This window comes from Amphiura filiformis, unplaced genomic scaffold, assembly GCF_039555335.1.
Source record: "Amphiura filiformis unplaced genomic scaffold, Afil_fr2py scaffold_135, whole genome shotgun sequence".
Taxonomy (NCBI): domain Eukaryota; kingdom Metazoa; phylum Echinodermata; class Ophiuroidea; order Amphilepidida; family Amphiuridae; genus Amphiura; species Amphiura filiformis.
In genome coordinates this window covers 7,099-22,158 of record NW_027305599.1, presented here as the reverse complement: position 1 = coordinate 22,158, position 15,060 = coordinate 7,099, and the positions used below count along the sequence as shown (strand labels likewise).

Here is a 15,060-nt window from a genome sequence, read left to right as displayed (position 1 = left end):
CGTAAATGATTTCGTATAAAGAAACCAGATGTGGTTCCTTGCACTTGAATATATATTTTGAACAGATATGATAGTCGTTAGCTTGCGTCTTGAGAGAGTAGCTCAGACAGGGTCTAATTCTGCATAAAACCGGGCAACGTTATTTCTATAGATCTGCTGCGCATTCAAATTGCATTGTATTGCATCGTAATTTCATTTGTGTCTATGCTAATTATGTTTACACAACATGAACTCACGTGTTTTCAAGCAAATTCGCCGATAATAGGTGATCAAAAGCGATCGGAATGTTACAAAAGCACAGATCGCATTCAGCTAACTTCATATGAGATGATCTTTGGAAAAATACGGCATAATTTGTCTTGGTGTTTGCGGAATGCCATGCAGTAAAATATTAATACGTTGCGGCAATTCATGATTGACAACTAACAATCGGCGTGTCCTTCGTATCCTCCACTATCAATTTCTTATCCACTCACTAATCCTCACAAAAGCTTTGTGTTGATTACGTAATGTGTGGAGGCAAATTGCAATAAGTACAATGAAATAATGAGTAGGGCGGGCTCCGAGGCGGGTTTCTTCTTCATCTTACGTAACAGTATTGTTCTCCAAAAAACCCGGAAGCTTGTCGTTTGGAGCTCTAGCTGAAATACAGCAAGATAATGTAAGATAGTAAATGTAAACCTGTATTTTAGCTAGAGTATCTCGAGCTAGAGTAGCTTGCGTCTTGAGTCAAAAACTGACAATAATTCTGATTTATATGTGCCGAATTATATAGCGCAGTGTATAGGCCAATCGTGGAGGTAATCTAAAAGCATATGACCTATGGCGTACCATGCTCGACTGACACACAGCGAGGTCAGTCACCGAGCTAATCGGGGCTATTGTCAGTAGCTTTAGTCAGATGTCCTTCGGCCCATTATGCGACTCAAAACTATTCAACAAGTCGATACAAAATGACCATGCGTGGCGGTGGATTCAACCTACCATGGCGATTTCTGCCATGAAGATATCGGGGCGATGACACCGTGCATCAGGTTTTGATCTTGCCTTAAAATACTGCATGGCATCTACTACCAATCAATGCAATTGTCAGACAAACGTGACGTGCCATGTCAAAAGGAGACACTTTTGAGCAGGTTCTTATAAAGCTTGAGATTTTTACATCTAAAATATAGAGATATTTTGCTCCACAACGCCGTTTTCCCCGATGAAATCGGACATACCTAAGCGAAGACATTGAGTTCGTAAGTTTATGGTATTATAAAATTGGAAATTGAGGTATCGGCCTTTAAAGATATTATTGACAATGTTGAGAGTAGGAATTACCTTGAAAAATGCCAAAAAATACAAGATGCCAGTTATATTCCGGTCTGAAACTTTCAGACAATATTTTACACATTAATAACATCACAAATTCTTGGGCACGGTGGCTCAGTGGTTACGGCCTTGGACTCATAATCCGAGAGCTTGCTCGACGTGCGTGGGTTCGATTCCCCGTCCCACCACCGTGTTGCGCCCTTGGGCAAGGCGCTTTGCCTCGCTTGCCTCACCCCACCCAGGCCAGGTGCAATGGGAAGCTGTTAGGGGTAGTCACAGTCGTTGTACTGATGGACCCTGCGCCACTTGTAGGCTGCAAACGTGGTTCCGACATATTCTAATGACGGCGGAATAAATGTAAAGCGCTTTGAGGCTGTTTACGGCATAAAGCGCTATATAAATATCTACATTTATTCATTTTATTTTTTGCGCCGTAGCCACAGAATCTAGCTCGCCGTTGCGCATATTGGTGCATAATTAAGATCTTAAAGAAACTTTAAGAATCAACATGGCTTTCATTTTTTTATGTTATTGTGAATTTTACATTTTATTTTTTTATTTTTTTTTCTTAAAGGATGTCTTCCTTTCCCTATACCTGGAAATGCCGTAATTGATCTAGTTAAGGACTTATACGCTTTTGGTGATGTAATTAATGTGTATTGTCGGCAAGGATTCGCCCTTACTGGAGACGAGAGACTGATTTGTTCCAATACCGGTGTATGGCATGGTGAAATTCCCGGATGTTCAGCTGAAAATCAAGGAGGTAATCAAATTAATTAATCAAATTTGTCAGTACACTTCCTGTTTTTATTTTAGTAGCAAGCCAGCACTCTTCATGTAGAGACGCTATATTATTGGTTTTTGTAGTTTTGATTTTTGCTTGCTACCTTGGTTTTATTATTTGGTATGATTTGATTAATAATGTTTATGCTTGCTAAACACTTGTAACTAGATTCAATTCTTTGCTGTGTATATATTTTTGTCGTTTGACCCTGAGGAAGAGCAGTAAATCTGCTCGAAATGTCGGCTGTATTTTTGTTTACCTTGTCTACTATCCCTGTGGTTTTGGATTTTTACTAGTGCCATACTGCAGTTACTGTCCGTTTTCCTATACAAAATACACAGTGCTCTTTCCCATTGACGCGTGACCTCTACAAATAGCCCCACGTTAAAACTATGGGGATATGACTAGTTAACGTCGCTGTGTGAAAAATAACCGGCCAATATTAAAAGTACTCTTCTAAAGTTCTAGAAAATATAGTTTTTAACATGTCCTAAATTTTTAGTTAATTTAGATGTTTGGAAATATTCGTACTTTGGTGTTTTAGTTAATGTTATAGGTAATAGTACATTGCCTAGTTAACGTCGCTGTGTGAAAAATAACCGGCCAATATTAAAAGTACTCTTCTAAAATTCTAGACAATATAGTTTTGTAACATGTCCTAAATGTTTAGCTAATTTAGGTGTTTGGAGAGGGTCGTACTTTTGTATTTTAGGAAGGATATGTAAACGACAGATAACACCAAAAATATGAAGAAATTATTTCCAAACCGTGTTAAGTCAACAATCATTATGTTGCTCATTTTCAAGAATGCTGGTTTACAAAAAGCACGCCATTGTCTCATTTCGTGAACAAAAGTACACATACCATTGTTTCCTTTCGTTTCCTTTATAATCGGTTACCCAACTGAAGCTCAATACAAACTTTATTGCGATATCGCACATGAAAACAGTCACATGTGCACAGCCAGAGAAGATCCGATTTAATCAGTTGAGCTGTTTCAATGAGTGTTATCTTGGTTTAATAGCTTTTAATGGGGTTAAGTCCTGCAAAGGTCGAGATGAATTCTACTGTAGACATGACTGCATCATGCAGTAACAGTGTACACCATACTGGTTTACATACTGCATCTTGTCTTTGTCTTTGTTCCCCACACCAAGTTGGTATACCTGGCTCGAATCTTTCTATTTTTATATATTCTAGACATCCTCTTGTATCATCCTTTGAACCTTAGTGTGTTTTGTACCTCGTCCGTTGGATGCACCATTACCTACTTTGCATTACATATTAACCAAATAATCTGTAGCTTGGGTATGGCCGTCTTAACCGAAATCAATTATTATTTTGATATAGTTTGTATCAAGGTTAATTTCTTCATCGCCAATAATGAAGACGTCCTTACACTTTTATTCGTTATTCTATTACCCCACGACCCATTATTCAAAATCGCGCACTGTGATTTGTTGAAACGCGTCACGTGACAGACCATTAATTAGCGATAAAGTGTCAAGGGCACCGAACTTTATGTTCTTCTATCATCACAGCGCACAGCAGAGCGCACAGCACACCTGCTTATGTAGGGGAGAATGGAATGTCAGGGGTGTGTTATTGTATGTACATACCTGCTTATAGGGGAGAATGGAATGTTAGGTTGTGTTATTGGAATGTGCATACGCTTTGGCTACGCGTATGCGCTCCACCTTGAGGTAAACAACTTGAAATATTTGGGCAAAAAATTTGATATTTTCTCTTTAAATCACACTATTTTGTGGTAATAGAATAGAAATAAAGGGTGCAGCATTATCCTTTACACGCAAATAATGTGTCCTCGGCAGTAAAACGTTTAAATAATGGGTTCGGCTGCGCCTCACCCATTATTTACGTTTTACTGCCTCGACACATTATTTTCGTGTAAAGGATCATGCATTACCCTTTATTTCTTAAATAATTATCTAATCAGAAATATGTGTCTATTTATTCTGGTTTTGCGCGAATATTATCTGCACTATATTAATCATAGTTAATTGAATCATTATCTATTATATTAAAGGTGATTCTGTGGCAAGTACTGTAATCAGCAGTGGCAACTTTCCTATGATATTTTCTCAATTTTGCAATCGATTGGCCCCCCTCCGTGCCCCTATGACGCTTCGCCGTTGGGGACGAAATCAAAAATCGACCGGTGGTTGATTGCCGGTTCCGTTCGGTTCCGTCCATTTGCGATTGTTACAATGGTAACCGGACGGAACCGGGAGGCACCGGTGGTCAACCGCTGGTCGAGTTTTGATTTCATTCCTTGGTAATCATTGAATTTGCTTTAGAGGATGGAATGATTCTTTATTCCTTTTTTTTTCTTTCGTTCTTTCTTCCTTCTTGTCACAATAAACGTGATAGTAGATGATACGGTATCTATATAGCATGTCTAGTAATGTTCTACTCGCTGTACGCGCGACATACGTGCACCATGGTCACATAATCTAACTCGCCGTTGCGCATATTGGTGTGAAGATCTTAAGGAAACTTTAAGAATCAAATTGGCCATCTTTTTATCGTGAATTTTATTCCTATTTTGTTGGTTTTTTTCTTAAAGGATGTCTCCCTTTTCCTGAACCCGAAAATGCTGTAATTGATTTAGTTAAAGACTTGTACGATCTTGGTGATGTTATTAATGTGTATTGCCGGAAAGGATTCGCCCTTACTGGAGACGAGAGACTGATTTGTTCCAATACTGGTATATGGCATGGTGAAATTCCGAGATGTTCTGCTGAAAATCAAGGAGGTATTCAAATTAACTTGCAAGGGCTAGACTAAATATTGTACAAACAGTATCAGAATAATTGGTACTCATCAAAACATCAAAACCTTTCAAAACATATTGCATTGCATCCAATACCAATCAATACAATTGTGAATGTGAATTGCCATGGTAGATCGGCAGCTCCTATCGGGTGTCATGCTTAAAAGCATGATACCCAACCACAGCGGCCTTCGCGGTCCGGCCAAAGCGTTTTTAAAATGCGTAAAAACATCTTGGTTTTAATGCTAATTATTTCATGTTCTGGGGAAGTCTGATTATCTTTATAAAATAGCAGGGTGGGCGGGTTTTCGCTGAAATATTTTTTATGTAAAAAGTGAAGCATTCTACGTATAAAGGAATATACGAATATTATTCGTATGGAAGATATACATGAGGTTTCCCAAAAGACTTAAATTGTTAAGTCTTTTGTGATACTTTGTGTATGTCTTCAATACGAAAGTACATATCATTAGATTTCTACAGTTTACTTTGAGGACGCTTAAATGTCAAAACATGCCAATTTTGAGCAATTTGTCATAAAATTTGCATTATATCGCAAATTAGAAGAACATTCCTCGTATTCAGAATGCAATTTTGTGTGTCTGATGTGCTCCCAGGTTCCGCAAAAATATTGTAAAAAGGTGGGCCACCAAGCCCTTCACAGAACAACAATTATCAATAATTTAATTATGTTTTATTCAAGATGATTCTATGGCAAGGCAGGCACTCTCCAGGCACGCAAGTACTGCAATCATCGCTTCAGTTGTAGTTGGTGGAGTAATAATTATTATAATCATAGTCTTGATTGTGATGCGACGTAAAAGGTATGGAATGTATTTTAACTCGCCACCTCAGCGGTCAGGTATAATTAAAAAGATATCTTTAAAGTTATATTTGAACCGGCCCCCGTCTTTGTTGAGATATGGTTGGTTGGCTTTGATGTGAAAAAATCGGTGATTAGTTGTTTGGTTATCAAAAACTTCCTTCACCCAATGGAATTTGGGGAGCTGCAATGATAATTGGTGGATGTTGCAATCTAAATGCGGATAGGTGTGCGCCGTTCGGCAGCAACCTAGTTGATGCGATCTGATTGTGATGATTCACCATTGCAGCGTAATTACAGCGCTTTGAGTCCTCTAAAATCTGGAGAAAGGCGCTTTATAAATCCAAAAAATTATTAATTATTATTATTAACTGCTCCTTTGACTCCATGTTGGAACCACCTGCTGTCTCTGTCGAGTATGTGGACTTTGATGTTAGCTTTTACTGTCAGATCTAGATATGACCCCTTTTAATTTTGAGCCGAACAAGTGAGGTAAAGCATAGAAAATTGGAATTTACTACTAGCGCCCATTCATGTTATTCCCGCGGTTGAAATACGGTACTATCCTCGGGGTGTGTGTGTATATGTATCCTGCACGCCGTGTACGTACTGTGCATACGTGTTCGACTAATATTTCCATCGTAATAATAAAACGCCGGTTCCATCGTTTTATTCAAAATCTCGGATTTTGACAAAACTACAGCACCTAAAGTCTTGCTTTTTGCAGAGTATCTTTCTTGAATAAAGTGCATTACAATCGTGTAAAAACCAGAATTTAAAAAATTTTTGAGGGCGTTCTCCTCAGCAAATGTTATAATATGGCTTTAACAATGAAACATTGCGTCATCCACCTACTGCATGCGCGCCGTTTGAGTCTAAGCCTCGTAATACTGATATACGGATCATTCAGCCGTAAAGTCTTTTCCGATTTCATATCAGACGACCTACATGCTGCTACATGGCGGACTTTACAAATAACCATAATAGTCTTTTCTGGGTATAACATTTTAAAAATTATTTTGATAACGTTTAAATAAATATTTGCTAGGTGAAGATTAATATCTCATGGAACTTATCTGCCAAATTTGTGTTTTTTGTTATATTTCAGGAAATATAGCCTAGAACAACCTGGACAACTACCTAGCTCGTACTTAACTTACCTCCCGAGCGAGACTGATACTGTGGAGCATCAGCAAACCGATAACACCGATATTATTCCACTTAACAGCTTTGAAAACAGATTATATGAGAGTAGTCCGAATGGTCCGAAGGGTTATTAGGTCAAAAACCCAATAACTTTAATAATTGTAAACCATAATTCTTACCTTAACCTAAAACCCCTAAAATTCAGCCTAAACCCTAACCAATGTAACCCTAACCAAATCCTAACCTATAAGCCATATTCATAACCCTAACCCTAACCCCAAACCACGGTTGTTTGATGTATATGGAATTGGCTTAATTATTAACTAAATGCAAACTATAGATGGCGCTATTTATCCTAAATCATATTTCTTTATTTAAAACAGCTGAAATAGGTGAAACTAACAACGAAGAGATTTTATAAACATATTTTATCAAACAATAAAAGGAATTATTTGTATTAAAAGTTTGAAAGAGTAATTTCCAGTACTAAATAGCGCCACCAATTTTGTCATTAATAGATACATTTTATATCCGAAAAAGCTATAAAAATGCTATAAAAGTGAATAAAAGAGGGGAAATTAAAGTAGAGAATGACTCAAAAGCATCTGTATACATTAGCATGATATCACATTTAGCTGTTTAAGCCTAAAATTTGGTTGTACATGATGGTTTGTTTGAAAAACTTATAAATGATCTCTTCAAACAATCGTGAAACATATCCCTGACTCCAATTCTAACTCTGACCATACCCCTAGCCTAACTCTATTCCTAACACTAACCCTAACCCCAATGCTAACCCTAACCTTAACCTTATCCTTCACCCTAATCCTAATCTAAAATGACCTAAACCCTAACTTTAACCCTTTTCGGAATAACTATTCGGATGTATACTTTCCATAGTCATGATAGTCTTGACCCCAGAAGTCAAAAGCCGTGGGCCCCAGGGCTCAAATGTAAATATATTTGCTCACATCTAGCTCATGATCAAGAGCCTCAAGGTTCTTGGTACAATGATTTTAAAGATCATGTCCTACTGCGTATATCATAGGCAGCTAAATACAAAGGAGGGACGGGATTGTCACGGGCATAGATGTTCGTGTTTGCTCAAACACAGCTGAGCAATCTTATCTTTGTCGATAAGTGCTTTTTGAGTGTAAATAAAGATTCTGGTCGGTTTACAATAGCAATCCTTTGGCAATTCCAAAATTTCAAGGACAAAGTTTATAGGCCTACATACAGGGTCAATACCAATATATCGTTGGATTACACTCACAATGCGATTGGATATCAATTATTTGCTCTTACATGATTTGTTGACGGCAGCCTGAAAGATGGGCTTGGAAAACATTGCGTTTTTACTACTTATCAGAATAGCCAATTGTTCCAAAAGCATGATGTTTCAGTAGTTGAAAAATACTATATACATGCATAGTTTGTGGTGATATTTTATGTTGATAAACTTATATTTTTTATAAAAATTATATTACGTATAGCTTGATACTAACATGATAACGACAACCCCCTCCTGAATGCTTGATTCTTTGGCTATATACTCTATATTTCATGATTTATATTAAAGTTTCGTGTACGTAAACATCGTAAAGTAACATTGAGTATGGTTTGGAAGTTGCGTTTTAATCTGGTTCAATTCTTATTGCAGAGATCGGTACAAGTCATTAACATTTTTGTGAAAATAGGTACATTAGTTTGTTATGTTCTACTCTATATATAAATTCACCAAAAACCATGCCTCAATGTGGCTTAATTAGTAAGATAATAATTAATTTAATTATGTCGTATTTGCAAAACCTTGAAATGCCTGTATCACATAACGACGTATTTGCCGATCACCTATACTGCGCAAGCCCAGTATGTCGTATCTGCAATTTGAAGAATTTGCCGTTTCACATAGTAAAGTATTTGCGCGACTTTGTCAATGATCGGTAAAATTGCTGTTTTGTCCTTTTCACATAGGGACGTATTTGCGCAACTTTTTCACATAGTAACTAATTTGGGAGACGTATTTGTCTTTTGAATGGCGAAATTGTCATTAGACCTTTTCACATAGTGACGTATTTTATTTAATATTGATTTTTTGCAGAATAAGTTATGCTCTGATAGCGATAAGTGAATTATATTGAAAATATGGTATATTTGCATTACTTTTAATCAGGTTTTAATCGACAATAATATATTAATTAATATTATGCAGCAAATGAAAATCGCTAAATTTTTTAATCCGATTTTCTCGAAATGCGTATTTTGCAAAATAATACGTCAGTATGTGATACGGCCGACGAAGTAGAGTATGTGTTTTATATAACTATTGAAGCGTCCATTTATCCTTTTAACTAAGGGGATCAGATCAGTTGCGGATCCACCGATCTTAACTTTGCATTTAAATACTGTCACGGATATTTTGAAACGCTTTAATGTGGCGTATCACATCTATGCCGACGACACCCAGTCGTAAGTTAGTTATGATCCAAAAGATTTTGAGTCAGCGTAGATTAATGTTGCAAATTGCCTTGCTGAAATCAAACGATGGATATTGAAAAACAAATAGGAGCTCAATGATACAAAAACGGGACTTTTCGTTATCTCATCGCCAAGACTATTCAATTCGGCATTCCGTGTAAATGTGAAAATCGGTGAATGGGGGATTGATCCCTCTCCGTCTATGAGGTTTCTAGGTATAATCACCATCTAAATATGAATTTGCAAGCTAAAATGCTTTAAGTCGCATACTCAATTTCCATATGCGCAATATTTCCCGCATCCGATGTTTTATTGACCAGGACAAATGTACACATACAGTGAGATCTTTGGTCCTTTCTTGGCTGGTTTTTAGCAACTCCATGCGTTCAGTATTTCACGTCTTCAAAAGCTTCAAAACCGTGCTGCGCTGCTCATTTTCAGTGTTAGTAAATACACTAGCTCGTCACCACTATTACACAAGCTTCATTGGTTGCCGGTCCTGAAGAGAATTGAGTTTAAGATCTTGCTGCGCTGCATGTACGGTTTGAACAGTTTGAAGCCTACGTCTCTCTCCGATGTTTAATCGAATTATGAATGTAAACGTGTGGGGTTGAGATCCTTCCTGACAGGACACGTCTTATAATGAAAGACAGAGATAAAAGATCGCGTCTGACGTCATCTGTCAATCGAGCACGGTTTGTTTACAAGTGTCGTGACGATGAGTCAATCGACGTGTCATTGGTGATAGTTCTTTTTTGCTCTAAGAACCCAAACTGTTGGAATCTGTTCAGTCTTTGAAGAAAATGTTGAAAACGCATCTGTTTTCAAAGGAGCAGTTATTCTTTGTTTACTTATTGAACATGTTCTGTGCTTTATCTTGATAATTAATCTGTTTTAGAATGGCATTATTTCGTTGTGCCCACTATATGCCTTCGCTTTTAACATGTTTATTGTTGTATACACGAGGGTCATTCAAAAGATTCTGCCTCCGCCCTTATATATCACCTGCAAAAATCTGGAAAAGGTATCATTATAAAGCTGCCCTCATTTGTAGGTGATATGCCAATGTATAGTCATCATTTGCGACGCGATCAAGCAAAATCAGTCGGAACTCGGAAATATTAAATTTTCAGTTTCTTATAGAATAGTAAAAAGCATTTACAAAGCTGTATTTTGCAGAAATCCACATTTATTTATTTATTTATTTATTTATTTATTTATTTATTTATTTATTTATTTATTTATTTATTTATTTATTTATTTATTTATTTATTTATTTATTTATTTATTTATTTATTTATTTATTATTTAACCTGGGGTGACCAATCAATGCACTGGCACTGTTCTCCCTTGGTTCCCAGGTGGCACAAGGCCGTACATATAATACACAATAAAAACGGCATACAAAACATTATATCATACGTTTGCACATATTACAACAAATTACATCAAGAGCAATACAATAAAAACATCATTTAAGGCATAGGTCATATGATTGCACATTACATCAAAAGCATCAAGGAAATATACAAACAGTAGAGAAAAAGGTTTTTTTTGTTTGTTTGTTTTTATGACAAAACACAATGGATTGAAAATGAACAACCAATTCCAAAGATATGAGAAATTAAAGAGTTTCCGAAACTATAGGAAACAAAAGAAAATATTTCCTTTGTTTGGCCATATCGCAAAATCAATATTTCTGAGTTCCGACTGATTTTGCTTGATCGCATCACATTTGAAGAAGCTACCTTGAACTTTAGGACCCATTAACCATACCAACTCTTCACAGAGAACACCCACTTCGTCGCTTGAGGGGGCAATTGTCAATAATCTTATAAACAAACATCTCTTTCTCTTTAACTTTTTGATCTTGTTGATTATAAATTTATATATAAAATATATTATGTCAGTGTCCTGGTGACACTTTTAAGATTGTCTTTTACTCTGAAGGTGATTCATGTACACAATTTTCCGTTTCACCTATGTTATGCCTACTGTTTTTGGTATTATATTATGTTGTTTTAGGGAGAGTGGAATCGGCACTCGTACTTGTCTGTCATGTGGGCTTGTTGTTGTTCTTCCCCATTTCCCAGCCTTCTGCGTTTTGATTCCACTCTCTCGCTATAGGATGGTAGTGGATGTAGCTATGTTATGTACTTTAAGGTAGATTTTAAGTGTACATATTGTTAATCGCCAAAAATTAATGTTTTCTGTCTTTGTAAAACATTTTAAGATCTTTGATATACTGCTCTATAAATGTTTGTGTCAATATCATTGGCCCACTGTGGAAGATTGTAATCGACAATTAGTAGTAATAAATCGTTGATAACGGAAATGTTTTTCTTGTATTATTTAGAACCAAAAACGTGGGTGTTGTTATAACATTCAAAATAATTAAGGTTAAAATATTATACAAACAAGTTAATGCGATGCAATGACTTGAAACATAAAAGCAAAACATCCGTGACTTCACTTTAGTCCGAAGGGTCGCTAGTCCGAAGGTTCTCTAGTCCGAAGGGTCGCTAGTCGAAACCAAATTCAGTTCGCTAATCCGAAGGTTCTCTAGTCCGAATATAGAGTAAGGGTTAGGGTTATGGTTATGGTTGGGCTTAGGTTTTAGGGTTAAGGTTAGGGTTAGGGTTAGGTTTAGGGTTAGGGTAAGGGTTAGCGAGCCTTATTCTATATTCGGACTAGAGAACCTTATTTATTATTCGGACTAGCGAACCTACGGACTAGAGAACCCGATATTCGGACTAGCGAACCTTTGTCAGAATTCGGACTAGCGAATGATAAATTAAATGTTCGGACTAGCGAACCTTCGGACTAAGGAGACTTCGGACTAGGTTATGTCTAAACGCTCAAGTACGTCATTTTGTTTGAACCATATAAATCCTTCAGAATTGCGAAAACAATACAAGTATCGGAAAATAATTATAGTAATTATTGCCACTTCCCGAGTATCTATTTTATTTTAAACAATAACTTTAAACTGTGTACGTAGCGTTGGTTCAGGAACTACCGTAGGAATAGATCACAATATGTTGCTTTTAATAATGCTAAATCATTTCTAGTTCATTCCACATGCGGCGTCCCTCAAGGATCAATCATAGGCCCTTTACTTTTTATTTTATATCTGAATGGCACTCTCTACTCCTCTATTTTTTTTTTCAAATTTATAATTTTTGCAGACGAAACCAACTTTTGGGTTTCGCATAAAAGTTATCCTTGCCTTATCAAAACAATAAATCTCGAGTTATGTAATATTCCAAACTGGCTAAAGCAAATAAATTATCTTTGAACATTATTAAAACCAAATGTATTCTTTTTATAAACTGATTTAGTAATCGGCTGTACCCAAACACAACCATATACAGTCATGGACAAAAGTTTGGAATATTTGTATTTTTGTATCAACTGCAGTTTTCAATCATATTAGGAACAGATTTATTGTTCTGGAGTAGTGCTCAGTTGAATTTAATTTAAAGATATGAATGTCCTTTGATATTTACATCAAACAGTATGTCAATTAAACAAAGAATTACCTGAGGAAGCGCATTACAATGGACGGACTACACAATCGCAACAGTTTTTGGCGGTCTCTTTGTATCACAAAATTAGATTAAAGACACTAGAAAACTTAATTGTTTAAACAAAAAATTAAACTCTCACTGTGATTTGTTCAGATAAGCCTCTTGCTTGAGAAAACACATCTCAATATTTGGTGTGTCCACCCCTTATCAGCTCAAGGTCATTTAGGCGACGTGATATTCCCTCGTCCAGGTTTACCAAGGTCCCTTGTGGAATATCTCGCCAGCAAGCAATGAGGGCGTGTCTAAGTTCATGCAGGGTGATTGGTTGGTTGTCCATGTTACCTATCCTGGGATATTTCTGCCCATATGTTCTCTATAGGGTTCATATCCGGGCTCAAAGCCGATCAGATCAGGTGTTCTACATTCTCATTTTCAAGGAATTCCCTCACGCATAGGGTTCTGTGCGCCGTGATGCTGTCATCTTGGATCACGAAATTGTTCCCGAAGTCTCTTCTTGCAAACGGAAGCATAACTGTATCAAGAACATACAGGTATTGGTCCTGGTTCATGTGTCCTTCCAGCATGAAGTGTTGTGATTTCGACCTACTGTGAAATGCTCCCCATACTGTGATTCCACCACCATCTCCTTGGACTCTAGGAAGGATACAACCCTCAAGCAGGGCTTGACCAACCTGTCTTCGGACCTTGAATCGGTCATCTTGGCTATAGAGGAGGAACCGGACCTCTTCACTGAAGATCACATTACGTCAGTGGCCTACTGTTAAATCCCTATGTCTCTGTGACCATAGCAAGCGCGCATGCCGATATCTTTGCAGAAGTATCGGCTTTCTTATTGGTCGTCCTGGGCGAAAACCTGCACTAAGCAGTCTATTGTTCACAAGTTTCCTGGTAACAGGCGCTTTTATGGACCTCAGCCATTCTGTTCGTAGCCGAGATGCAGACTTCGTGCGGCCATTGCGGCAAAGTCTCAGGAGAGATCGGTCTTCCCTGGCGGTTGTCTTTCGGGGCCGACCTGACCTTGGTCTAGGTGTAGTAGTTCCGGTCTCCCGACGTCTCTTCAAAATTTTAGAGACTGCACCTTATGTAATTCGTAAAGCGGCACCTATATCCTTCTGTTTGTAGCCGCGATTACGTAAGTCGATGACGCGGGCGTATAAATATGCGCTCAACTCGTACCCCATGATCAGAAATATCGTATACAACAGACAGATGCAACAAAATAAAGCTGGTTTCTTTACACCGTAATGCAAAAGCCAATGTAACCTTATGAATCATATCGCTAAAATAACTGCAAAAAGGATGCCCGATGATTCATTGGTCAGGCATAAGAAGCCATTGTCCTACATTAGGTATTGTGTGATATGGAATGGTACCTAAGACCTTGGCAGACACCCTGATCTATTTTGCATGGCTGATGGGTCATTGATGGTAAGAAATCTGCACTTAAAAACAGGGTTATGCAAAAAAATAAAAAATATTCCAAACTTTTGTCCATGACTGTATATTGATAATGAACCAATTTTAAAAGTTTCATTTATCAAATTTCTTTGTATCACTGTGGATGAGTCCCTCACTTGGAACCATCATACAAGATATAGAACTACTATTTCGTCTAAATATTCTGGTATTTTATTCCGGCTCAAGTATGTGTTACCGCTAGGGCCATGTGGTTCTTTTTGCAACCCAGGAAGTCAAGATCTTGTGATCATGAATCCCGACTTCTTGTGTTCTTGACTTAGCCAGTTTAAAATTAAAAAAATAGCAAAGATATAAAAATAAAGCAATGGTCAAGACAACTCAGGATCTCAAGAATTCATGAAATATATGTTTAATTTTCACGGCGTCAGCATTTTAATTGTAAGCCCATCCAACTTTGTTATCTCGAGATCTTATTTTTAATTACTTCAAGTCAGGAAATCACGAACTTAAGAAGTCACGCACAGGCGCACAAGTTCGTGACTTCTTAACTTAAAGTCACCAATCTTGTTAGAATCTTTAAATCATAACTTCGTGACTAAGGGCTTGTGTTACAAGCGCCATCATAACCATGATAATAGTTATCAAATGATGGCGCTTGTATCACAGCTTCCCCAGGGTAATCATTCGTCACCCTGCAACGATATTTGCCTAAATCATTTGAGAAAAAGTACAAAATATGGTTCAAGCA

At 37.2% G+C, this 15,060-nt stretch overlaps 1 protein-coding gene across 1 annotated transcript in view; it reads left to right on the top strand.

Moving 5' to 3' along the window:
* The window catches only part of LOC140145103 (cubilin-like), a 114,951-nt gene extending 103,281 nt beyond the window's left edge, over positions 1-11,670 (top strand). The window contains exons 19-22 of the mRNA XM_072166882.1: positions 1,892-2,080; positions 4,689-4,877; positions 5,599-5,719; positions 6,827-11,670. Of these exons, the coding sequence (XP_072022983.1) occupies positions 1,892-2,080; positions 4,689-4,877; positions 5,599-5,719; positions 6,827-6,998 (671 nt within the window). The 3' untranslated portion in view covers positions 6,999-11,670. The remainder of the gene's footprint in view (positions 1-1,891; positions 2,081-4,688; positions 4,878-5,598; positions 5,720-6,826) is intronic.
* The last annotated feature ends 3,390 nt before the right edge of the window (positions 11,671-15,060 follow it).